The 25,995-nt window shown below is 48.5% G+C and overlaps 1 protein-coding gene across 1 annotated transcript in view; it reads right to left on the minus strand.

Moving 5' to 3' along the window:
- Positions 1–6,885: 6,885 nt before the first annotated feature.
- Positions 6,886–25,995, minus strand: part of RALA (RAS like proto-oncogene A) — a 209,930-nt gene continuing 190,820 nt past the window's right edge. Inside the window, exon 5 of the mRNA XM_085607438.1 lies at positions 6,886–8,788. Within this exon, the coding sequence (XP_085463564.1) occupies positions 8,666–8,788 (123 nt within the window). The 3' untranslated portion in view covers positions 6,886–8,665. The remainder of the gene's footprint in view (positions 8,789–25,995) is intronic.

Raw genomic sequence — 25,995 nt, forward strand, 5'->3', positions numbered from 1 at the left:
CTCCTCCTAGACCCTGTCCTACTACTGGCCCCAGAACGTCTCCCTGGGGGCACATTTTCAGACATATCCACATTAAGTAGGTCTAGTACTTCTTGGGCGCTCTCCTCCTGAGGTGCATCTGGCACCTCCTGTCCCTCATCCTCTCTCCCTTCTGGGTGGGCCTCTACCCATGCCCTTATGGCGGTACGGAGTTCCGGTCCTTTGGCCCGCCGCACCCCAGGCACCCCCATCCCCTGCCCGAATTCCCTCAGTTGCTTCACCGAGTACCCCTCGAGGTCAGCTAACCGGAATTCCATCTTGACAGGTGGGGACCTAGATACGAAGGAAGAAATTCCTACGATATGGGTGACAGTTACCAGCTAAGCAGGATTCTTTTACACTCTCAGCCTGGACAGTGGAATCAATAAATACAGCAATTACTAGTTGCAGAGCTTTGAAACAACAGGCGTTTAATTGTGGCGCCCTCCGCTTCACGGAAGGGTGCTGTATGGTCACAGGTCCTAATATCCCACCGCTCGCCAACAATGTAAGACCTGGTGTCTCCAGGCCCTAAGGGGGTAACGTGACACGAGCGGCTGGGCACCCAAAGGCCTGTGTGTTAAGCGACCATACAACACACGCATCCCCTGAAGCAGTAAACGCACACAATAATGGACGCCACACAATAAGGTGAATGCAAATTAATCAGATTTTATCTAATCATGGGAGCACACAGTAATCTTGGAGGGCAATGTTTCTTAACTTGTACACATTAACATGTGCATTACAGCATCTCATTACGGTTACCTCAGCAATCCCTGCAGTATGAACTTCCCTAGTGCTGCGGGCCGGGGCCTGCACACATGGCGCTACTGGTGTCTATGAAGAAACAAAGGCACATGAGCATAACTTGAGGTCGTATAATGTTTGCCTAGCACCATGAGCATTTCCAAGCCTACCCTGAGGATCAGCGTTGTTGGTACAGGAAGCGCCTTGCACTTGGGACCTCCACTGGTGAATGGAGCGCTTGAGACCACAAACTGAGGTTACACACTAATTGGACTTCGCACGCTCTGAGCGCTTGAGAATGCAACACGTGGGGTCAGCGCTCCTTAGACTTAGAACGCATTGAGTATGGGTGCGTACCTAGGACAGATCAGCGTTACTGCAACATAGAACGCATTGAGCACTGGTGAGTCCTGCGAACGGCAGTCCCCAGGAGAGGGTAATCCCACGGAGGGGAGACTCACAATTACGGAGGGAAATCCCACGGAGGGGGGAAAGTCACAGTCTCTGCATGCGGCGGCGCTCCCACTTGGCAGGGGGCCTACCGGGCCTTCCCACGACTCCCGGGGAGCAGGGGGGGGGGCGAGTCTCAGGCCGCCACACGGCCGCGCTACCTCCCAGCCCCCGGGGGTTACCTTGGTCTCGTCGCTCGGTTCCGCTCCGGGCCCTTCGTCTGATGCGCGCAACGGCGCGGGACACTCCCGGACACTCGCCCTTCCTTCTCACGCTGCGACGGCAGCGGCGGGGCCCCGGGCTTCTCCGCAGGCCCCGACTTGGCACTGACACGTCCCTGAGGCCTACGGGCCGCGGCGGTGATCGCGTTGCGGGTCCTCGCGCCAGGGGGGGGGGGGGGGGGGGGTCACAAATTAAGCGGGAGCTCGGCCAGCTCCGCGCTCGACAGCAGATCCGCGCAGGGGTTCCCAGGTCAGGTCTGGCAGCGCAGGAGACACAGCGCCAGTACCTGGTCGATCCCCGGCAATCAGTCGTTTCACGAAGTTACAATATTCAGCTTTGGCATGAAGTTTCAGGATGTCGCTTCTGCAGTTTCAATATTCAGTCTTTGTGGCGCAGATTATTCTGGCGCCCTTGGGGTTCTGTTCCTTGGGGGGTAGGGGTTGAGTTGGCGACTAGGTCCTTCCTGGTCAGGCTGGGCAGAGGTTCCCTGGGTCCTCCTACTGCTGGGCAAGATCAGTGGGTTTCACAGGATCCCTCACTCACTTAAGAGGCAGCACCTAAGCCCTGTCACTCTCAGAGGCATAAGTCCCTGGCTAGGCCCTACCGCCTACACTCCGGCATGGATTCTTCAGCTCTGCTTCACCCCAACTGGCCAACTGACTGGAAAAAGTTCCCTCCCTCACTTATGTATCCCTAGGTCAGGTGACCTCTAGCCAAGGCGGCAAAAGTAAAAACCACTCCTCCCTTCTAGAAGGTTCCAGCACATTCCAGGAGCTTCCCCATTCTACCTATGGGACAAAAAAGGCGGGCTGGTGTCGCAACATTGTTGTGGGGTCCCAGCCAGCTCCTGGCAGCTAGGGTGCTACTATGCAAGACCACTCTGCAGTAGCAGGGGTCTGTGGCAGCCATCTTGGGAGAAGGGAGCACCTGCACCTTAACACTGGTTGGCAATGAAAAGGCGCCCGGAGACCTAAGTCCAACATCAAAATGAGGGTGGAAAAAATGAGGCACGATCAAAAATAGATGGGGAGACTACCCTAGGGCTGACAGGTCCAACAGGAACACTTTCTGTTGAGTGGTCCATTTGCCTTGAATTGTGTGGTTTAGGAGATGGGCTCCCCAGCCGGTGAGTGATGCGTCTGCTGTTAGCACTATCTGTGGAACCGACTCTTGGAACAGCCGCCCTTTGGAAAGGTTTTGTGTGTTCCACCACTGCAGAGAGCGATGCGCGCGGCCATCCACCAACACCAGATCTGCAAGTTGTCCTTGAGCCTGGTTCCACTGACGTGCTAGGCATTCTTGTAAGGGGCGCATCTAAAGTCTTGCATGAGTTACAATAAAAACGCAAGAGGCCATCATTCCTATGAGTTGCATGAATACCCTTGCTGGGAGGGAATGCTGTGGCTGAAATCTGGTGATTAGTGTTTGTATGCTGGTTATCCTGGCTGGATTGGGATATGCCAGAGCTCTGGAGGTGTCCAATGTGGCCCCTAAATACTGATGTATGTGTGAGGACTGAAGATGTGACTTGGTGTAATTTACTGTGAATCCCAAGTCGTGTAGCAGCTGGATGGTTTGATGAGTGTGAAGAATACACTGGTTGAATGACTTGCCTTTTACAGCCAGTCGTCGAGGTATGGAAAGACATGGATTTGTTGTCTTCTCAAGTGTGCTGCTACTACTGCAAAGCACTTTGTGAACACCCTGGGTGAGGTGGTCACCCCGAATGGAAGGACTTTGAACTGATAGTGTTGTCCATCCACTATGAATCTTAGATATTTCCTGTGAGCAGGGTGTATGGGAATGTGGAAGTAGGCGTCCTTGAGGTCTAGTGTGGCAAGGAAGTCGCCTTGTTGAAGTAGAGGGAGGACCTGTTGAAGAGTGATCATGTGAAAATGATCTGACTGTATGTAGAGATTGAGGGGTCTGAGATAAAGTACTGGCCTTAGGGTGCCGTTCTTTTTGGAGATTAGTAAATACAGCGAGTACACCCCAGTACCTTGATGCTGTAAGGGAACTAGTTCTATTGCCTGCTTTTGAAGCAGTGAGAGAACCTCTTGTTTTAAGAGTGTGAGATGTTCTGTGGACATTGGACGCTGTTTGGGTGGTATGGTGGGTGGGGTTGCTGTAAGTTCCAGGCAGTAACCATACTGGATAATTTGTCTTACCCACTTGTCTGTAGTGATGGAATTCCAAACAGGTAGGAACTGTGATAGTCTCCCTCCGACCGGGGTGGAATGGTCTGGGGGGAGTGGAGGGAAGTCACTGTTTATTAGTGGGGGAGGCACGAGTGTTGTTATCTCGACCTCTCCCTTTGTTGTTATTTCCCCTGTATCCGCCTCTAAAATATGCTCTGTTGGGGGAGGTTTGTGTGGTGTTTTTGTAGGAAGAAGAGGCGGTGTCTGTTCCGATATTTTTCGATGCTCCTCTATAGAAGGAGCGACGAAAGGAACCACGTGTGGATGGAGACTGTAATGCCCTCATGGATTTAGCAGTCTCCGTGTCCTTTTTCATTTTCTCTAGAGTGGTGTCCACAGCCGGTCCAATAAGTTGTTCTTGATTGAAAGGCTGATTGAGGATAGTTGTTTGTACCTCCTGTTTGAAGCCTGAGATGCATAACCAGGCATGTCGTCTGAGTAACACACTAGTGTTAATGGACCTAGAGGCTGTGTCAGCTGCATCAAGGGCACACTTGATTGATGCATTGGTTATTAATTTGCCCTCCTGGATTAAATCATTTGCTGTGGTTTTATATCAGGTAAATGTTGTAATAGGGTTTCTAGTTGGTCATAGTGAGCCCTATCGTACCTAGCAAGTAATGCTTGTGTGTTGGCTATCCGCCAGTGGTTAGCTGCTTGGGCAGGAACTCTTGCCGGAGGCATCTAACAACTTGGACTCTTTATCCAGAGGTGGCGCATCACCGGAGGTCTGAGATTTGGCAAGTTTTCTAGCATTAGTTACCACTAGTGAGTCTAAAGGAAGTTGACCCTTGATGTAAGTGGGATCATCAGGAGCGGGTTTATATTTTTTTTGTCAATCCTGGGATTGAGAATTCTAGCTCTCACAGGGTCCTTGAATATATCGGGGGCATGTTTAATAACACTCTTTAGCATTGGTAGGGTTTGTACAGTCTTTTGTGACTGTTCAAAGGTGTCTAGAAGAAAGTCCTCGTCTGCAGGGTCAGAATACATCTGAACACCATGGTAGAGAGCAGCTCTATTTACAAGCTGACCAAAGCCAATATTGTCATCTGGGGGAGATGGCTTTGTTGGATATGCCTGGGGATCAGGGAGGTGTGGAGGATCTATTGGATCATTATAATCGTCCCAAACGTCCTGTGGTACGTCCGTGTCGTCATCAGGGTCAGTGAAAGGGTCATTGTTGTCTCCCCCACCCCCTAAATCATCATCATCCAGTGGTGGTGGAAGTTTTGGAGAATGTGGAGGAGAGACAGGCTTAGGAGGAAGTACAGGAGAAGAGGGTTGTATAGGTGAAGTGGCACAGTCTTTTCTCTTCACAGGTAGTGCAGGAGTGTCTTGTGTGTCCAGCTTCCTCTTCTTGTGTGGAACAGCAGCCACGTGTCCTGTTTTGGGGTCTATGTGGAGAGTTTTTTGTTTTGGATCGATGGGATCCGGTCGAAAAAGTTCTTCCTGTTCGGTAACCGCTTTCGGCACCGATTTTTTCAGGTCCGAGCGGGGTTTGGATTTCTGCTCCGAGGCATTGGGAGGTGGTTTGGGGTCCTTCGGCTTCGCTGTGGAAGCGGAAATCTTTTTTGGTTCAGAGTGTTTTGGTTTTGGATCCTATGTCCTTTCTTTCGGCGTCGAAGTGGTCGGTGCAGACGTCTTTTTGGGAGTAGGTTGTGCTCCAGTCTTCGGTGCCGAAGGCGCCTGCGGGACACTGAGATGCTGTTTGCTCGGTCCCGAGCTACCGGAAGGCTTGTCCATATCTTCGGAGCTGGGCCCGGGGGCGGGGTTTCTGAAGCTTGTTTTCGGTCGCGACTGGGACCAGCAGGCGAAGTCTTGACCAGGGCCTTCTTTTTTCAGGTGGAGTTGGGGTAGGGGCAATAGTACTCACTCGTTGACCAGGAGTGATGTGGTCGTCCGAGTCGTCTGCTTCAGACACGATTTCCAGGTCCTCAGAATCCTCCTCCGGGACATCGGGGCCTTCATAGACGATGTCTACCGGTACCAGAGCTGCTTTCTGCGCCATGATGTATCGTCGGGCCCGGCGATCACGGATGGTCTTTTTGGATCAAAAAGAGGTGCAGGCCTGGCAATTGTTCTCGTCGTGCTCAGGCGAGAGACACAGGTTACAGACCTTGTGGTGGACACTGTGCGGGAATTTAGCTCCACACTCTGGGCATTTTTGAAATGGAGTCCTTTGCATAGGCCCAGCGGCACGCGACAACTGGAATAGAGTAGTTAAGGTGCGCGTCAAAAATCACGTGATCTAAAACAATACCGTCGAGTTTTAGATAGTTTGCGCGTCGAAAAGGTTTGGAGAATATGGTGCTGAACCGGAGCGCAGAAGTTACATCCGAACCCGATGGCGGAAAAAAACAATCTAAGGATGGAGTCGATGCCATGCGCACTATCGTCTAAGGGAGGAGTCACCCATCTCGTGACTACAAAAGACTCTTCCAAGACAACAACAAAGTGCAAGCATCCGAGCCCAATACCAGATGGCGATCTATGCACAGTGTACAATCTGTAGCTCATATACCTCGAACATAGTTTTTTTGATGTTGCAGCAGCAGACATGTTCTGCTCTTTAGCGGTCAGCTGGACCAGGGCTTTCTCAAGGCTTTTAAAATCTGAACAGACCATGTTTGTCATGTAGACTAGTATTTGACAAAATATTTTGCATCAAGCAAAACCCAGTATATTTTATAATCGAAAAGCAGCAGGTCCTGGGTAAAATCCCTTGTACGATCGAAAAGTATTTCCATCAAGAAATATAAAAAATTAAACATCAAATTGCAGCTTTGCAGTTTCTTGATCAAAAGAACTTTAACATCAACTAAGGAAGACCATGTACTCATCTGTTTCCCTATTCTTACAATAAGAGGTCAGTAAGGTCCAGCACCTCGAGTTAACCTCCTCCCCTTACCTGTAACAGATTGGTAATACCATCCAGGAACAGGATCTCTGGACCTTTTTTCTTACCTAGAACACTTAAAATATTCGTCAATATATTGTGTTTTTTATACTGCAGATCTGCTGGTTACTAAACTAGCAAAAGACAATTTACACATAAGCCCCAACCTACTGATCTACACATACAGTGCTATACAGCTAGGGCCTCAAACCACACTCACCTAGTGCCAGGTTGACTCCACCTCTGTGTCTTGATCTGCGAGATCATGGTGTTCAAATGCCAGATATATTAGAGCACACAAAAAATCCCCTCCCACCTTTTTTTTTTTTAGTAAGCACAGCACACAAGTTACAAAAGTGAAGTTTTATTTGTTGTCAAATGGCTCAAATAGCAAATAAAAGCACTGGAAAAGGGCATCAGCCTCACACATTAGATTGCGGCTGCCGGCTTCATCTCACCTCAGTGTTCAGCATGGAGTTATCAAAGTAAGTGAAAACGTTAGTGGTTAAAATCCCTGGTTACATTATAGAAATGACAATGAAACCTAGAGCATAGCCAAGGTGGCCCTTTTTTCCTTCTCCTCAGCTTCAGTTTGATGATGCACACTGTACATACTTCGTTACTTCTACAAAAAATGCTTTAACAAATACATATTTTACAGGACAGGAGTTGTCTGGTTCTAAAGTACCCAAAACACAATTTCATTAGCATTTAAAGGAATACGTTTACTAGGTCTCATTTAATCTTTAAACAGAACTATTAAAAATACAAACGTGATGCGTGGAATTGATTACCCTTTCCCTTTCTCTTATATTAACTAACCCACAGTAAAGTTCACGAAGCCCTTGAAAGACACTGCCTTATTTTTGTTTGAGAAAGGGTCTTTGTGCCAAAACCCAGTGCTATTCTGAAAATAGAATGAACTGAGCCAAAGCATGGTGGTTCAGGGACTCTGCATGCCAACAATTTATATATCCAATCAAGGTCCTGCAAAACAGGGCTGTTTTTTCAGTGTTAACTGGAACGAAAGCATATAATCGCTCTCATACAGAACAAAACTTAAGCAAGCGCAGAATACAAAATGTGCTGTAGTTTATTCAGCCTTCCTGACACTTAAGAGCCAAAGACACTGAGAAACATACTATTTTGACATAGAACGTCAACGTTTTTCAACAGTAAGTGCTGAATAAAAAGATTATAATTAGTGCCAATAGTGACTATCACTCAGCCAGCGGTACAGACAAACAGATAAAGCATGTGCACGGTCACCCAGCGTTTCTGGGGTTAGTGTCATTAAGTTAAAGGACAGGGGAGTAGTGCAAAAGGCCCTGTACAGTCTATGATGTAGCGCATCTTTCAGCATCACTGCTTTTCATTGCTTATTTATAAATCAATGTTCTAGAATGTTCTTACATTACAGGTGACTAGGATGTGCTTCGAGTTTCATGCTCAAGACAGAGTATGGCACACGTTTTAAGACCAAACAGATCTGGTTCCTAGCGCTATCCTTCACATAAACACTGCACATCACATTAATTTTATACTCGGAAATATGGTTCGCTTGCAAATTAAGGCATACTGAAATGTTACAGAACAGTGAACACCACTAATCTACTTTATCATCTCACATAAGAATCACTAACATTTGCAACAGCATGTAAAGATTATGTATCACACTGCCTCAGACAAGGATTTGCATAACTTGTAACCGATCGATAGAGCAGCCACATCTGTTTGCTGTGCTATTTTCTATTTCCATGTCAAAAAACTATAAGTATGGACATGAAAATGAGTGAAATGTGTTGACGGACATAAGTAGGATCTGGAAAAAGTCACACTGAGTGCTAACCTGTTTTACAGTTTAAGATTGCCCACGGACTCCGCTTTCTGCATTTGGTCGAATGATGTTGACGAAGGCAGATGAATAGGCTTTTAACATCTCGGCACGGCCATAATCAAGGTTTTTTTGTGAACTCAATTTCGATATTGTTCCAATTCACGTCTTTAGTGATAAACCATTTCCAGAAGGCAAATGGTATTTCAGTTTGTTGAAGCCTTGAACGGCGCACGCTCAAATTTAGGGGCATTATTATTTAAACAAAATGAAAAAGTAATTGTGTGGCTTAGATTATAAAATGCAACATCTTTCACGGATTCTCTTAGCTAGACTTTTTCTCTTCTTCTTCCCATTTTTCTCCTTACTGTCTTCCATTTTTCGGGCACGGATTTCACGCATTAAATCAAAAAATACCTGCCAGAGGAGGGGGAAAAACACGAAGTGAGAAGAAATTAAGATATGTAGGTAACCATATTTTTAAGTTATTTCGTAATACTCGGAAAATGTTGACCTTTAGATTTAAACTGTTCTTCATTATATATACACACATGTAAATAATAGAAAATGGCTCCCAGGCAACACTGGAAAAACTGTCATCACAAGCAAGTTGGACTATGGGAACAACTTCTACTCTGGGATCTCCAAGAAATACACTAGACTACTAAAAACCATCCAGAACTCAGCAGCCAGATTCATCCGCAACCTCCAACACAGAACTCGCATCACACCATACCCTAGGGAGCTCCACTACTCCCGATATACAAAGGTGCTCCGCACACACATTCAAGGCACTACACAACTTAGGCCCTACATACCTGAACAGTTGCATCTCCTCCCATAAACCACCCAGACATCTCCACTCCGCAGGATTTCTACTTGCACTCATCCCACGGGTACACAGAACTAGATCAGGAGGACGGAAATGCTCTTACACCAACCCTAAAGCATGGAACAGCCTCCCACTCCACATCAGAGCTTCCTCTTCTCCATGAATTACATAAGTAGCTGAAGACCAGACCTTTCAATTCACCAACTTAACTGTTTGGGTGCCAAGGACGGAACGGTTCTGTCCTCGTCCGTGGCACTCTTGTGTCAAGGACGGAGCGGTTTTGGTCTGGCACCCACCCGTGGGGGTGGGGGTGGGAGGGGAGGCTGGGGGAGAAGGGAATGGCTGGCACTCCCACCGTGGGCCTCCAATCAATGGGCTCCCACTGGGGATGGCAGTGAAAGCGCTTCCGTTGACACCCCCAAACACCACCCCCCCCCCCCCGGCGCTCTGATGTTGGCGCACGCACAGCACACCAACGCCATCACAGCAGGCCAATGGGGACGACAAAGAGGCACGGAGGGGGGAGGAGTTTTTCCTTGCTCCAGTGCCTCTTTGCAGTGCCTTCCTGCACTAGACCACAAGGGATTTAAAAAAATTAAAAAAAAAGTTTTCTGCCAGTGGGGCAGATTGGCCTTATTTCTAGGCCCATCTGCCCCAAGGTGGGCAGAATGCCACTGGACACCAAGGGTTCAAGTTACTGATGATGGTGAGCAGCCTCTTGGGCAAGAGTCGCTCCCCATTACAGCGGCATATTCCCCCCCCCCCCCCCCCGGCTGATCTTCCTTATTTTTAGGCCCATCTATCCACCACTAGACACCAGGGATTCAACTTATTTAAATGTTGCGTAGCAGCCCCAGGGGCAAGGATGGCTTCCCATTATGAGGACAATATTTTGGCTCTTCTCTGCCCACCCTGGGGGCAGATCGATTTATTTTTAGGCCCATCTGCCTCCAAGGGAGGCACAAAGCTACTAGACACCTGGTATCTTATTTATATGTTGGGGTGCAGCCCCTTGGGCAAGGGTCGCTCCCCATTAAGGGAGCAATATTTTGGCCAATTTCTGTTCCCCCCAGGGGTAGATTGGCCCTATTTTTAGGCCCAACTGCCCCCAAGAGGGGCAGACAGCCACTAGACACCAGGGATGTTCTTTAATTGTATGTCAGGGAGTGGGCCCTTGGGCAAGGGTCACACCCCATTATGGGGGCAATATTGTGACTGTTTTCTACACCCGTTGGGGCAGATCAGCCATATTTTTAGAGCAATCAACACCCAACGGGGATCCGTAAACCACTAGCCACCAGGGAAAGTGTGTGTGTGACTGACTGAGAAGTGGAGTTCAGCTGATGGTGCGTGTGGACCGGCGCTTGGCAGGCAGCCCGCGTGATCCGGCGCTTGGCAGGCGGCCCGCGTGATCCGGCGCTTGGCAGGCGGCGCGCGTGATCCGGTGCTTGCAGGTAGCGCACGTGGACCGGCGCTTGGCAGGTGGTGTGTGTGGACTGGCGCTTGGCAGGTGGTGTGTGTGGACTGGTGCTTGGCTGGCGGTGTGCGTGAACTGGAGGTGTGTTGGTGGATGGTAGCCAGTATGAGTATTTACTAGATTGAGGTGTGTCTCAGTTGTCTGATGTTTGGGTGGTTGGTGGTGAGATAGGTGTGTTAGTGCTGTTGGCGTATGAGCGTGATGCGCCCTTGAATGGCGCAGTTAGTAAATGTAAGTGTTATATTGTGTTGGGCCCGCAGCTGGCAGTGAGAATGGCTTTCTGTGTCTTACGCATGAAAGGCATATGAATGGACTGAAAAGCGGTTGGTGCCTTGATATGGCTAACAGCTCACAAGCTGTAAGTCAATGGTTCTTCGATCTAATGTTGAAATAATTAACAATGACTTTTGTGGATTGTATTTCGTAAAGTAATTTGTGAAAAGCTTTTTTTATGAACCATTTACTGACCCTCGTGCAAATCCAACCAGAAGGCCTGTGATTAACTAGTAGATTGTTATGCAGTAATGTTTTGGTATTTTTTTTGTTGCTTTTGACCGTCGGTGCAAACTCTCTCAGTATTGAACACCTTCTACCCTCACATCTTTTTGGAAACTAGTCACCAAGGGATGTGGTATGTTTTGGGAATAATACGTGGTATGTTTTGTGTGGATCCCACAAGGTTTCTTACCCAGAAGCCCTTGTAAATTTGATTTATTGACAAAAACAGTGTGGGAAAGTGGTGGGATCCATGGACCGGCACAAATTTCCTACCGCCGAGCGTCCCCCTGGTCTTCCGACAAAAATGCTACCTCACTTGTGGGGGTGGGCCAAGTGCCCGCATCAGGAGAGGCACAAAATGTATTGTGGAGACATCAAAATTCTGCATCATAAAACGACCTAGTTTTGCAAGGGGGGTCACCTGAATTTTGGTCCCAGGCTCTTGTGGCAATCAATGAAACCTACTAAACCCAGACATTTGTGAGAATTAGACAGCCAGGAGACTCCACGGAGGTGTGGCTTGCATGGTGTCCCCAATGTTTTCTTACCCAGAATCCCCTGCAAACCTCCAATGTAGCTAAAAAGTGCATTTTCCTCACATTTCTGTGTGGGATCAGATTTCCTACCACCCGGCGTTCCCCTCGGTCTCCTGAGTAAAAGGATACCTCACTTGTTTGGTTGGTCAAAGTGCCTGCGACAGGGAAGGGCCAAAAAACGTGTGGATATTGAGGGAATATCTCAGCGTGATCATAAGTGCAATTAATTTTTTTTTTTATAAATATTTTTATTAACATTTTCAACATCGAAACAGAACAAGCATGTCAGCAGGAATTGTCCACCACAATCTACCCCGTCACTACCCTCCTCCCCCAACAGTGCCATAATAGAGAGGGAAGCACCAACCAGCCTGTACCGAAGCCGCCTTCAGCACCCTTTCACACCCCATGAACGTGACCACGCCTCCCCCCTCCCCCTTCAAAGCCCCCCCATCCATGCCATGATAACGTCTCCACTTCCCCCATACTCTGGAAAATTTCTTCGGGCAGCCCCTCGCTGCGTATGTCACTCTTTCAGCCGCCATATAGATGTCCATCCCCCTCCTCCAGTCAACAAGCTTGGGAGGGTGCGGGACTCCCCATTCCCGTGCCACATCCCTCTTGGCTACCATTAATGCTAGCGTCAGGAAGATGAGGTGGGGTCGGGTCAAGTCTATATCGGTCGCTATCCCCAGTAGAACTAGTTTGGGGTCCATGGGCAGTGGCTCTTCCAGTATTTCCCCAAGTTCTGCCATTATCCTGACCCAGTACCTTTGGAGCACCTCACATTCCCAAATAGTGTGGTAGAAGTTCCCCTCGGCATGGCCACACCGTAAGCAGCTAGGGTCGATGGCCCGCCCCATCCGGTGTAGTCTGAGTCGATCATAGTAGACTCTGTGGAGTATCTTGAGTTGGATAAGTCTGAGTGGAGATTTGATCGCCACCTCCCTAGGGTGCATCAGGGCAGTTTCCCAATCTAGTGTGTCCATCTCCCCCACGTTCGCCTCCCAAACCATCCGCAATTTCACCAGCCCGTCCGGGATGTTATTAATTAGGGTTTTGTATGTCAAGGAGACCAGCTTGGCCTGCACTTGCTCCAGTAGCAGGCGGCCTTCCAGTGGGGCATATTCCGGCAGGGGGTCCGCTAGCGTCCCCTCTGCCTGCCATGCGTGTCGTATTTGCGCGTATTTGATGAACTGAGTGGAATGGAGGCCAAATTTCGCCTCCAGGTCCTGGAAGGACTTCAGGGCCCCCCCGGCGCTGGAGGTCTCCCAGCACCGAGATGCCTATATCGTCCCACCGTCGGAAGCCTTTCAGCTTATGCAGCTCCTTTAGCCACGCACACTTCCAGAGTGGGGTTTGTCGTGATGGTTTGTGCCACCACCCAATGCGTCTTGTCACCGTATCCCAGCTTTCCACCGTCACTTTTTTTGCCGACAGGAGCGCTGCCCTCCCCTTCCCTCCATAGTGCAGGCAGGATCGGCTGTCTAGCTTGCCCCTCTCCAACCGATACGTAGGGTGATCCGCCGGTACATGTAACCAGTCGTTGATGGGCGCTAGATGTTCCGCCCAGTAGTATGCCTCCACGTTGGGGAGGGAAATCCCTCCATTGTATTGGTTTCTTTGAAGGGTCTCCAGCGCTATCCTAGGCTGTTTCCCCAGCGAAAGCAGGTCCCTCAGGCCTTCATTTATTTCCTGGAAGACCTGACGCGGGAGGGAAAAATATTCATTTTGTAGCGCATAGAGGAGCCACGGTAGCGTAATCATTTTATACATCGCCGCTCGCCCCAGCAAAGTGAGTGGGAGCGTCTTCCATCTACACGCCTCCTCTTTAAAATTCTGCAGAACCCTCTGGATGTTTTCCTTATAGGAGACAGCCCTGTTTTTTGTTATGTAAATTCCGAGGTAGAGAAACCCTTCCGTAGTCACCCGTAGCGCCTCAGGTATAGCCGAACCCAGGTCACCCTCTCCGGGATTGTATAATACCGACTTATCCCAATTTATAGTGTAACCTGAGCGTGACCCATAGCGGTCCAGCCTTGCGAAGAGGCGCGGCACCGAGGTTTCAGGGGAGGTAACATATAGTAGGATGTCATCCGCATACAGCGAGATTTTCTCCTCACTCCCCTCTCCGCTGCGAATTTTAAATCCCGCGATCTGCCTATCCTGCCGCACTTCACATGCCAGCACCTCTATGGTAAGGGCAAACAGTAGCGGGGACAGCCCTGACGGGTCCCCCGCCGTATCGGGAACTCTCCTGAGAGCACACCATTGACTTTGACCCTTGCTTGCGGGTCCGCGTATAGCAGCGCAACCCACTGCCGAAACTTCAGGCCAAACCCAAACTTTAACACGCTGTCTAAGAAGGGCCAATGCACTGCGTCAAACGCCTTTTCCGCGTCTAGGGAGAGAAACACATGGGGTTCTCCTCGTTCACACACCTCCATCAGCCAGTTGTGTGTCCTCCGCAAGTTGTGTCTAGTCGCCCTATCTGGCAGGAAACCGGTCTGGTCCAAATGAATTAGGCCTGAGACCACCCTACGCAGTCGGAGGGATAGTATTGTCGCCAGAAGTTTCACCTCTACATTCAACAGCGATATAGGGCGGTATGACGAGCATTCTTCCGGCGGTTTGCCCTGCTTATAGATAGGGACTATCGTGGCCATACGGAAATCTAACGGAAGCATCCCGTCCTCCAGCGCCCTGTTGAATAGCGCCAATACATGCGTGGCGAGGAGGTCTGCAGTTTTTTTAAAGAATTCTGCAGGGAACCCGTTAGGGCCGGGGGACTTTCCTGGGCGTAGCTTGGCCAGTGCCTCCGTGATCTCCGTCTCTAGACTTTCCCGATCTATCTCCTCCAGCCTGGGAGTCTCCACCTCCTCCAGATATTGGCTGATTTCTGCTATCGTACCTAGGTCTCGGGCCTCATAGAATGCTGCATAATAGTCTGCAAAGGCCTGTGCTATTCGGGCGTCAGTTCTACAGGGCCGGCCGTCAGCCCCCTTCACCATGTCTACCCACCTCGCCTCCTGTTCTCTGCGACTCAACCACGCCAGCAATTTCCCGGATTTATCCCCTACATCGTATAGTCGATGCAGGGTAGCTAGTGCCTGGGTCTTGGCCTCATTGCTAGTCAGGTCCCGATACCGCTGCTGTGTCTCTAGCATCCGTCGGAGCGCAGGTTCCCCATCTTCCCTGACATACTGCTGTTCCAGTTCTAAAACACGTCTCTCAAGAACCATAATGTCTTCCTGCTTCCTCCTTTTGTCCCCAGCTATCCTGTTTTGTATCTTATCCCGAAGAACTGCCTTCATGGCCTCCCAGATCGTCACCCTTGAGGCCACCGAGCCCAGATTATCCGCCAAATATACTTTCACGTCCGCCCTGAAGCCCGGCAGCAACTCCTTGTTTTGCAAGTCCTAGGCCGCTAGTCTCCACTTCCCAGCCCGCGCCCCTCGTCCCACTCCCAGCGTCACCATCAGCGGCGAATGGTCCGAGATTCCTCGCGCTGGAAAGTCAGCCCAGCTCGTTACCTCCAGCACATGGCAGGGTAAAAAGACGTAATCCAGTCTGGAGTGCACCTTATGCGCCCCCGAAAAGTAGGAGTACTCCCTGGCCTCTGGGTGAAGCCATCTCCAGGAATCCGTCAGCCCTACCGCGTCAGTAAAGTGTGCCAGAGGGTAGTATCCCGAAGGGGCCAGTCGCTCCCCCGACCTGTCCCTATCAGGGTGTATTACATCATTAAAATCCCCCCCCACTATATGCTGTGTGTCCAACGTATTCAGGATAATATCAGTCACCCGTGCAAGTGCTCTCGCCTGTAGCCGAGGGGGGGCATAGACCGACACCACCGTCCGCCTCCAGCGCCTCCACGTCCCCGTCACTCCGACATATGTACCTTGAGGATCTGACCATGTGTTTGTCACTATGAAAGGGGGGGATTTCCGCACCAGGATGGCTACGCCTCTGGAACCGGACGTAAACCCTGCATGCGCTAGCACCTTGTACGCCCCTCTAGCCAGGAACCCACATTGTGTCCCCCGCAGGTGCGTTTCCTGTAACAGCACTATTTCCGGCGCCTGCCGCTTAACTAATGCCATGACCAATCCCCTCTTTATCTTTGCACCTAGCCCGTTTGCATTCCAGGTGAGGATTTTAATCGACCCACCATCGCTTACCCCCTCCTCGAGGCTCTCCCTCCGTTCAGAAAACATCGTACTGGGTCACTGCATGTCCGGGGAAGTCCCTTGTGTAGTGTCCATAGGTAGAAGTGATCATTCCATGTGCAACATGCTTCACCCCTCCGCAGGAGCGTCGTGTTAGGGCCAAACCCCCCCCCGCCCCCCCCACCCGATAACTGAACCAATTATACCCCAATAGAAAACACTCCCACCACCGCTAAGGTAACCGTGCTAAGAACAAACCAAAAAGGTGAGAAAAACACAATCAAGAAAAGGAAAGAAATAGGAGGGGGGGGGGGGGGGGGGGAGAGATGGACAGCAACTTGCGTGCTCTCAGCTACAGTGTCCATGACTGGCTGGCCATTGTGTCTCCGCCTCAGGAGTTGGAGTCCAGCAGCTCCCCCCTCGAGGTCTCCGTGCTCTGCGTTTGTCCCTGCTCCAAGTCTGTTATGGCGGCCACCAGGGGGTGCATCGATCTTTCCTCCAGGTCATCCGCCTCCGAGGCTGTACCCCCCCGGTTCCTCTTCCCCCTCCGAACGCGCCTTCTCTGCCAGGCAACGGTAGCGTGAGCCCGCGGTCCGTCCCGATGCCAGGGAGGACGCACTTTCCCGCCGCCTTCTCCGAGGTCCCGCGGACCCGTACGGGGCCGCCGCCATTTCTCTGCCGCTCCGGCCACGCCGCACTCCTTGGATCCTCTATGAGCCTCCTGCGCCGTCCCCTACGTTGTGTCTCTCCGGGGGTCTCGGGCCCCCCGTCAGCTGCCGGTCTACAGGCGGGCGCTCCTCCAGCCACTGCCAGGCCTCCTCCGGGGAGAGAAAAAACAAGGACTTTTCTCTGTAGATCACTTTCAGTTTTGCTGGGAATAACAGCATGTACTGTATGTGAAGTGCTCTTAACTTGGCCTTAACTGAGTCAAAGGAGCGTCTCTGCTTTTGCACCTCTTGACTATAGTCCGGAAATATCATGATGTGGGCATTCTCATGGCGGATGACCCCAAGTTTCCGAGCTTCTCTCAACATCGTATCGCGATCCAGAAAGTTCAGAAAGCGTGCAATGACTGGCCACGGTCGCGTCCCCACCGGCGGTTTTGCCATCAGTGCTCTGTGCGCCCGTTCAATTACGAAGCACGAAGAGAATTTCTCCTTCGGAAATGTGTGGAGTAGCCAGGAGTGGAGAAACTCCACCATGTTCGGTCCCTCAAGTCCTTCTCTAAAACCTACGAAGCGGAGGTTATTGCGTCTCGCCCTATTTTCGGCATTGTCCACTTTCCACAGGAGTTGCTTATGCGAGGCTTTGAGCTCTCCCAAATCATTCTGCAGGACCTGCACCATGTCCTCTGCGGTCCCGATCATGTTCTCAGTAGTCGTGACTCTTGCGGCTAAATTGCGAAAGTCCTGTCGCAGGAGCGTCACCTCCGACCCGACCTCCCCAATCTTGTGTTCCAGTGCCTTCCGGGATGCCTGTATAGCGTTCATTAATAGGGCCGTATCTGACGCCGCCCCACTCTGTTCCGGCTCTCCCACCGAGGGGCCCCTTGCGTATCTATCCAGTGTTCCCTGTTTGGGGGGCCTAGCGTCCAGGGTTTTCTTGCCCATATTGGGTGACTCCGCTGCTTGCACTCCCTTGAACTGCCCGGAGCGTTTTCGCGCCCCCACCGCGCCGTAGCGCCGTCAGCCGGTCTTTCCCACTGCTACCAGCGCGCCAATAGTGGAGAGCGCCGTCCTCTGCCTCGCTGCTCCCGTCCCTTCCTGCGACGTCCTTCGCGCTGACTCCTGCCCCCAGAGGTCACTTCTGTCACTCTCCAAGCCACTATTCACGGGCCCAGAGCCCCCGGTGCAGCGCTGTCGGTTAAGTGCAATTAATTTTTAATAGTTTTTAGGCTGACTCTGCTTTGGGAACACACACATGAGATCATTTTTATCTGGAAACCAAGGGGAACTCGGAGTGGTAGGAAATGTGTGCCGGTGCGGTGATCCCAGACAGAAATGTACTGCAAATGTGATTGTTTGGCTAAATTTTAAGTTTGCAGAGAATTTTGGGTAAGAAAATGTTGGGGGATCCACACAAGCCACACATCCCTTGAGTCCCCCGGGTGTCCAGGGATGTGTGGGTTTGGTAGGTTTCACAAGATGGCTGCTGAGCCTGGGGCAAAAAAGCGCACTTGCCACCTGTTCAAAACCAGGTTGTTTTGGGATAGATAATTTTGATGTCTCCACAATACGCTTTGAGCGGTTCCCCGTCACGGGCACTAGGCCTACCACACAAATGAGGTACCATTTATATCTGTTGACTTGGGGGAATGCCAGGTGGGCAGAAGTTTGCGGCTACCTGCAGATTCAACAAGTTTCCATCACAGAAATGTAGGGAAATGTGTTTTTTTAAACAAATGTTGAGGTTTTCAAGGGATTCTGGGTAACAGACCCTGGTGAGAGCCACACAAAATCAATCAACTCTGGATTTCCCTGGGTGTATAGCTGAAAAAAATCTTTTTTTTTTTACAGATTTGCCAGGTTTTCCCAGATGTAGACTGAGTTAGGGACCAAAATCCACAGCTAGGCACATTGCAAAAAAAGGTCAGTTTTCAGTAGAAGAATTTGATGTGTCCATGTTGTGTTTTGGGTAATTTCCAGTCGCGTCACCAGGCCTACCCACACCTTTGAGATACTATTTTTATCACAAGACTAAGGGGAACACAGAATAATACAAAGTGTTATTACCAATTGTCTTACTCTGCATTTGTGCCTTCCAGTGTGGAAAAAGATGTCATTTTGAAAAATGCCCTCCAAATCAACTGCTAGTATGGATGCCCACAAATTCAGAGATGCGCAAATAACCAATGCTTCTAAACTCCATATATCTTGTTATTTGGGGAAAACACAAATTTCCTCGATACCTATTTTTCACTTTTTATAGGTTACCAAATGAATTGCTGTATATCTGGTGCACAATTAATAACCATTGTAAAGTGCAGCTCAGTAATTGGGTGTGGGTACCTCAGGTTCTTGATGAACCTACAAGCCCGATATATCCCACCAACTAGTAGTGTTCAGTTAACGCAAAGGCATATTGCCTTCAAAAATTTGCCATAGCTGTTACAGGTGAAAACGTAGGCCCAAATGGCTGTTTTGTTCAACTCAATTTCAACATATTTTCTTATTTCAACTGTTACTTTCTATAAGAAAAGCGTGAAGGATCTACACAAATGACCCCTTGTTGAATTCCGAATTTTGTCTATGTTTCACAAATGTATAGCTTTCCAAGATCTACTATTGGTTTCACACCCATTTCTACCACTAACTGGAAGGAAGCTGAAATCACAAAAAAATAGAAAAAATGGGCTATGTCCCAGTAAAATGCCAAAACTTGCAGAAAAATTTGACTTTCTGGCAAAAGTCTGCCTGTTTGTCAAAGTTGGGCTGATGGTTATTTTAGCACTGCAGATCCTTCATCGATACCATTTTAAGGGAAAAAAACAGACTCCCCTTCTGCAGCACTTTTTCCCTATTTTTACACAAAACATTTCTTTTGCTGTATTTTAGCCAATTTCTTGGTCCCCTCTAGGGGAATCCACAAATCTTGGGTACCTTTAGAATCCCCAGGAGGATGGAAAAAAGAAAGCAAATTTGACATGAATACCTTAAGTGTACAAAAAGTTATGAAGTTCTAAGCATGAACTACCCAAAATAGCCAAAGAAAAGCTTGCCACAGGGGGTGGCTGGAAGCCAGGCAGCGAAGTGGTTAACATAGGCAGGACTAGGCATACACACCTGCTCAACACCAGGATACCCTAGTGAGTTATAGTGCGCTTTACAAATAAACATAAGTTAAAATTTCAAACAATTAGTGAGAATCTTTAAATGGGAATTACTTACATTAGATAAAATACAATAGCTACTGAGAAAAACGTGTCCTGCCTCTTCCACGCCAATCCTCTCCCTTCTTTGACCCGGATGCACATCGATATTACAGGATTGCATAATGAGATGGATGAAGGAAACGGGATCAAAAGTTACAGGTATCGCGGAATATCTTGTACTTACGAAAGCATCCTCAGCTTTTTTTCCTTACGAGACAGGATCACAACTAACTTATCACAATGAACTATCCCCACGGCATTCTCCTGACATGGCATGGCATGTGGAGCTGCAGTTATAGTTAGTTAGCTAAATGACAAAAAAAAGAAGACATCTGCAAATGTCAGTATGGAGTTACAGATTATGTTTCTGCAGATCGTCAAAGACGGAGGAGACCGAAACAAGCATTGCCCAATCAAATAGGTCTGGCTTAATTTTGAGTGCAGAGTAAAACATTTACAAAAGCCTGCTGCAGTATAAAAACTAAACTAAACTGAGCATTGGCAAAGACAATACACATAGCCTTTATAATGTTCGTGCAAAGCATTGGCTTTGTGAATGCTTGTTTGTAAAGAACTGTCCCAAAAACAAAAGTTAACGAAAACTCATTAAAAAAACCTGGGGATAAGCAAACATACCTTAATGTAGCTGCAGCTGTACACTGCTTTCAATATGTTCAATATATATATCTAAATGGCATAGTTTGTACAAAAACATTTCACTCAGGAAATAGAACCGAATAAGGAAAGAATAGGGAAATGTGGATTTAAAAGAAAATATCTGATAAGGCCCAATTCGCCAGTCACAGAGCTGAAACACAGGCTTCTGATATTTGGCCCTCGAAGGTAGCCCAAGGAGCAGATGTATGGGCCTCCAAGAGAATAGACATCAGCCAAGGACACCTACCTTAAATGCACGGTGGGTGCGTGGAGCAGCCAGCTTTTCCCCTAACACTAGAACAGCCTTTGTGTGCCAAGGCCAGTGCTTTCATGCAATATGTGGAATTCAAGCATTTAAAACAAAGAACAATACTTTAAGTGTATTATTTAGTCATACCGTGACAAAAAAGATCTCTTGCTGTGCTTATACAGAGAATATGGGAGAGGTTGGAAACAACAGTGCATGGAGCAGGTATTTGAGGGGAAGAGGCAAAGCACAAGGGAAGAAAGAAGGGACATGCTCTCATAGAGAGGACTAAATGCAAAAAAAGGTTTCCTGAATGTGAGCAGTGGAAGGATCTCTTGGAGGTGCTTTTCGGAGTCCTTACTTAACGCATAGTAGCGTTATCTTCAGACTCCTTGAGCGTCCCCACTTCCCCGGCAGTGATCCTCTGCGTGAGCACCTCTTGGACCCCAAATCCTATCTTGATTGGATTCAGAATCTTCCCAGGACTGACTACCATTGGGATTCTTCCCTTCCCATGTTGCCTTTTCTTCAGATTTGATTACTTCATTTAGATAGGTACTAGGACTCTCAAAGCCATGGCATTCTGCAGAATCTCAGGTGCATATTTATATGCGACCTGATGATGATCCAACTAGTCAAAGGATCAAAATGTTGACACTGCATACAGGCCCTACTCTGTATTTAATACATCAGAAATTGCTAGGGCTGTATTGCTGTTCTTTGGACTATGAAGGACAATGCTACTTACCAGTATGCATCTGTTCTTGGCATGTAGAGCTGTAGAATCAAATGCGTTTGCATAGATCGCCATCTAGTGTTGGGTTGGATTGTTTGCACTTTGTTTTTCTTCGAATAAGTCTTTCCAGTCACGAGGTAGGTGACTCCTCCCTTAGGCGATAGTGCGCATGGGCATGGGCATCGACTCCATTGTTAGACTGTTTACCCGCAGCGGGTGATAATGGAGTCAGAAAGAGTCGTTAGAAGGAGATGTCCATGAATGTATGTATCTAAGTAAGATGTAACTGCAAAAGGTATAGGTACCCGGGTGGGCACATATGATTCTACAGCTCTACATGCCAAGAACAGAGGCATACTGGTAAGTAGCATTTTCCGTTCGAGGCATAGGAGGTGTAGATCATATGCTTTTGCATAAACTATACAGTTATCTCCCAAAGTGGTGGCTAACCTGTAGCTCTTCCAGTAGTCTGGAATAGTGTAAGTAAAACTGCCTGGCCTACTCTAGCTTGTTTTGCTGCTAACACATCCACCGAGTAATGTTTTGTGAATGTGTAAGGGGTAGACCATGTTGCAGCTTTGCATATGTCGTCTATGGGTATATTCCCTAGCAATGCCATAGAAGCCCCCAATTTACGTTTAGTGTGCGCTCTAGGGGGAACCGGTAATGTTCATTTAGCCTTTGCATAGCATATTTTAATACACTTAACAATCCACCTTGCAATACCTGATTTTGATATGGCATTGCCCTTGTGTGGTGGAGCAAAGGCCACAAATAGCTGATTAGTGTTACGGAAAGGTTTTGTCCATTCAATTTAATACAGCAATGCTCTTTTGACATCTAGTGTGTATAGAGCATGGTCTGCCACTGAATCTGGTTGAGGGAAGAAAACGGGTATCTCAACCGATTGATTAACGTGAAAGGCAGAAATGACTTTAGGAAGGAATTTAGGGATGGTCTGAAGAACCACTTTTTTTTGGTGCATCTGCAAAAAAGGTTCTTCTATGGTTAATGCCTGGATCTCACGGACTCTTCTTAGTGATGTGATAGCAACTAGAAAAGCCACTTTCCATGTAAGAAATTGCAGTTCACATCTGTGCAATGGTTCAAAGGGTGGACCCATCAGCCTGGTGAGAATAATATTGAGATTCCACACTGGGGCAAGTGGACGTCTTGGTGGAATAACTCTTTGGAGTCCCTCAATAAATGCTTTAATGACAGGTACTCGAAAAAAGACAGACGCTGCCTATTTTGGAGGTATGCAGCTATGGCGGCAAGATGTAAGCAGATAGATGTGTATGCTAAATTGGAACATTGTAGATGTAACAAATAGCATATAATGTTTTGTACTGAAGCATTAAGCGGGTTGACGTGGTGGTTGTTACAGTAAATCACAAACCGCTTCCACTTGGCTGCATAGCAGGCTCTTGTGGTAGGACACCTAGCTTCCTTGATGATATTCATACAGTCTGGCAGTAGATTTAGATAGCCAAACTCTAGGACTTCAGGTGCCAGATCGCTAGATTGAGTTGACTGGGATCTGGGTGTCTTATCTCGACATGGCTCTGGGTGAGGAGACTGGGTGAAAGACGTAGTTTATGACGAGGAACTACTGAGAGTTCCAACAGGGTTGAGAACCATGCCCATGTGGGAGCAACCAGGATTAGCGCCAGGGACATTTGTTTGAGTTTCCGAACCACTTATGGAATGAGTGGGAGAGGCGGAAAAGCGTAAGCAAATATCCCTGACCATATTTGCGGTGGGCAGGGTGTATTGGTATATGGAAATAAGCGTCCTTCAGATCCAGAGTGGATAGAAAGTCGCCTTGCTGAAGGAGAGGAAGCACATGCTGGAGTGTTACCATGTGAAAATGGTCCGACTGGATGTATAGATTGAGTTCTGAGGTCCAATATGGGTCTGAGAAAGCCGTCCTTTTTGGGAATTAGGAAGTATAGGGAGTACACTCCTGTTCCTTGATATTGCAAAGGGACTGGTTCTATTGCACCTTTTTGCAATAACGAAAGAAATTCTTGCTTTAGAAGTGCAAGATGTTCTTGTGACAGGAGGTGTGACCTTGGAGGAATATTGGGTGGAGTGCTTGTAAGTTCCAGGCAATAACCAGATTGGATAATTTGTAGAACCCATTTGTCGGATGTATTCGTATTCCAAATGGGTTGAAATTGAGAGAGGCGCCCCTCGACAGGAGTGGAATGATCGGGGAGTATGGGAAATAAGTAATTGTTTGTTGTTGTTGGTGGGGGGAGGGGCGTGTAGAATTACCTCTGCCTCTTCCCCTGCCGTTATTTCCCCTACATCCTCCTCGAAAATAACCTCTTGAAGAGGCAGACCGATTGTTGCCCTTGTAAGAGGAGGAGGCATTGCCCGTAGAGATGTTTTTGGAGCCGCCCCTTTAGAATCAGCGGCAAAAAGAACCTCTGTTGGAAGGTGCTTGCAAAACCCCCATGTACTTAGCAACCTCTGTCTTTTTTCATCTTTTCCAAAGATGCATCGACAGCTGGCCAAAGAGATGTTGAGCATCAAAAGGTTGATTCAGGATAGAGGCTTGTACCTCAGGTTTAAACCCAGAAATCCTTAACCAAGCAGGTCTGCGAAGCAGTATGCTAGTGTTCATTGCCAGAGCCGTATTATCTGCCTGATCTAAGGCAGAGCTGATAGGGGGATTGGTTATTAATTTATCCTCTTGAATCCGGTCACTGGCTTTAGCTTTATGCTCGTCAGGAAGGAACTCCATGAGCTTCTGGAGTTCATCATAATGAGCCCTATCATATCTTGCCAGTAATGCCTGGGCATTGGCAATGCGTCAATTATTAGCCGATTGTGAAGCTATCCATTTACCGGAAGCATCCAATAATTTGGACTCTTTATCTGAGGCGGGGCGTCCCCTGTGGTTTGGGAGATAGCCCTCTTACAAGCATTAGAAACGACCAAAGAGTCTAAAGGTAACTGTCCTTTGATGTAGACTGGGTCATTAGGTGCAGCCCTGTATTTCTTCTCTACCCTGGGAGTGATGATTCTAGCTTTAACAGGGTTTTGAAAGATATCGTCAGCATGTTTTAGCAGGGCCTTTAACATTGGTAAGGTTTGTGTAGCCCTTTGAGATGAACTAAGGGTCTCCAACATAAAATCTTCTTCTAGACTCTTAACGAAGCTCTACCCCATGGTATTCAGCAACTCTATTAATGAGCTCAATATACCCAATATTATCATCTGGAGGGGAAGGTCTAGATGGATACAAATCCGGGTCATTGTCAGGTTGAGGGACATTATAATGATCCCATGGATCAGGATCCTGTGGGACATCTTGTGATGCATGGTCACTTAAATCATCATCATCATCCCCTGTATCGTGTGGGTCAGGTGATGGAGGTGTAGGGGACTGTGTAGGTGAAAGAAGAGGGTCTTCAGAAATGTAAGGAGCAGAGGAGTCAATAGCCACATTTTCCTTTTCTAAAGGAATGTGGTAGTTCTCTGATAAGCCCATTTTCCTCTTTTCTGGACGTTTGGCATGAATGTGTCCAGTTTCCGGGTGGATTGAGATTTCTTTCAGTTTTGGATCCGGTGGATTTTCGGTCCGAGACTCTTTAGTCGCTGAACCTTCTTTAGATGTCAGTCTCTGCGTTGAGAGTTTCGGTGCCAAAGTTTTTGGCTCCGAAGATTTAGCTTTCTGCAACGGCGGAATGGAGACCAGCAGGTGGTACGATTTCGACACTGAAAGGTTTTGGGTCGGCAGCGGCGTAGGGACGGGTCGAGCCTGAGTCCAAAGGCTGTTTGTGCTTCGGTGCCGAGCCCGAAGGCGGGGTGCTCGAAACGTTTTCTCGGTGCCGACCTTGGCCCGAAGGCAGAGGAGGGACCGGAGCCTTTTTCTTGTAAAGGAGATGATAGGGAAACAAAGGCTCTTTACTCACGGTCCGTTGTGCCGGGGTCAGGTCTTCAGCATTTGAGTCAGCGTTGGATACGGAGATGTGCTCCTCCTCTAGCTCGGCTTCCTGCGCTTGTGATTCTTCTTGATCGGATTCTTCTGCGAGGAGGTCTGGCGCAGGGCCGCGTTGCTGGTACATTTCATGACGTCAAGCCAGACGATCACGGAGGGTTTTCTTTGACCGAAACGACTGGCACGCGTCGCAGTCTTTCTCGTCGTGTTCCGGGTATAGGCAAAGGTTGCACACTTCGTGAAAGTCGGAGGGCGGGAACTTAGCGCGACATCTTGGACATAACTTGCATGGAGTCCGTTCTATCAGCTGTGACCGATCCCGGTGCGGGTATGTCCAACAGCCTTCCACGAATATTTCAATTGAAGGTTTGAGAGTAAACGATATGTGGAGTGTGGGAAACGCGGTCGATTAACAATACAGTCTAGCGTAGTGGATTGCGCGTCAAAGGGGGCCCGAAGAACAGTGCCGGACCTGGAGCGCAACAATTCACATCCGAACCCGATAGCGGAAAAAAACTATCAGACAATGGAGTCGATGCCCATGCGCACTATCACCTAAGGGATGAGTCACCTACCTCCTGACTGGAAAGACTTCTTCGAAGAAAAACAAAGTGCAAACATCCAGACCCAACACTAGATGACGATCTATGCA

Source organism: Triturus cristatus, chromosome 5_2 (assembly GCF_964204655.1).
Source record: "Triturus cristatus chromosome 5_2, aTriCri1.1, whole genome shotgun sequence".
In the NCBI taxonomy this organism is placed as follows: Eukaryota; Metazoa; Chordata; class Amphibia; order Caudata; family Salamandridae; genus Triturus; species Triturus cristatus.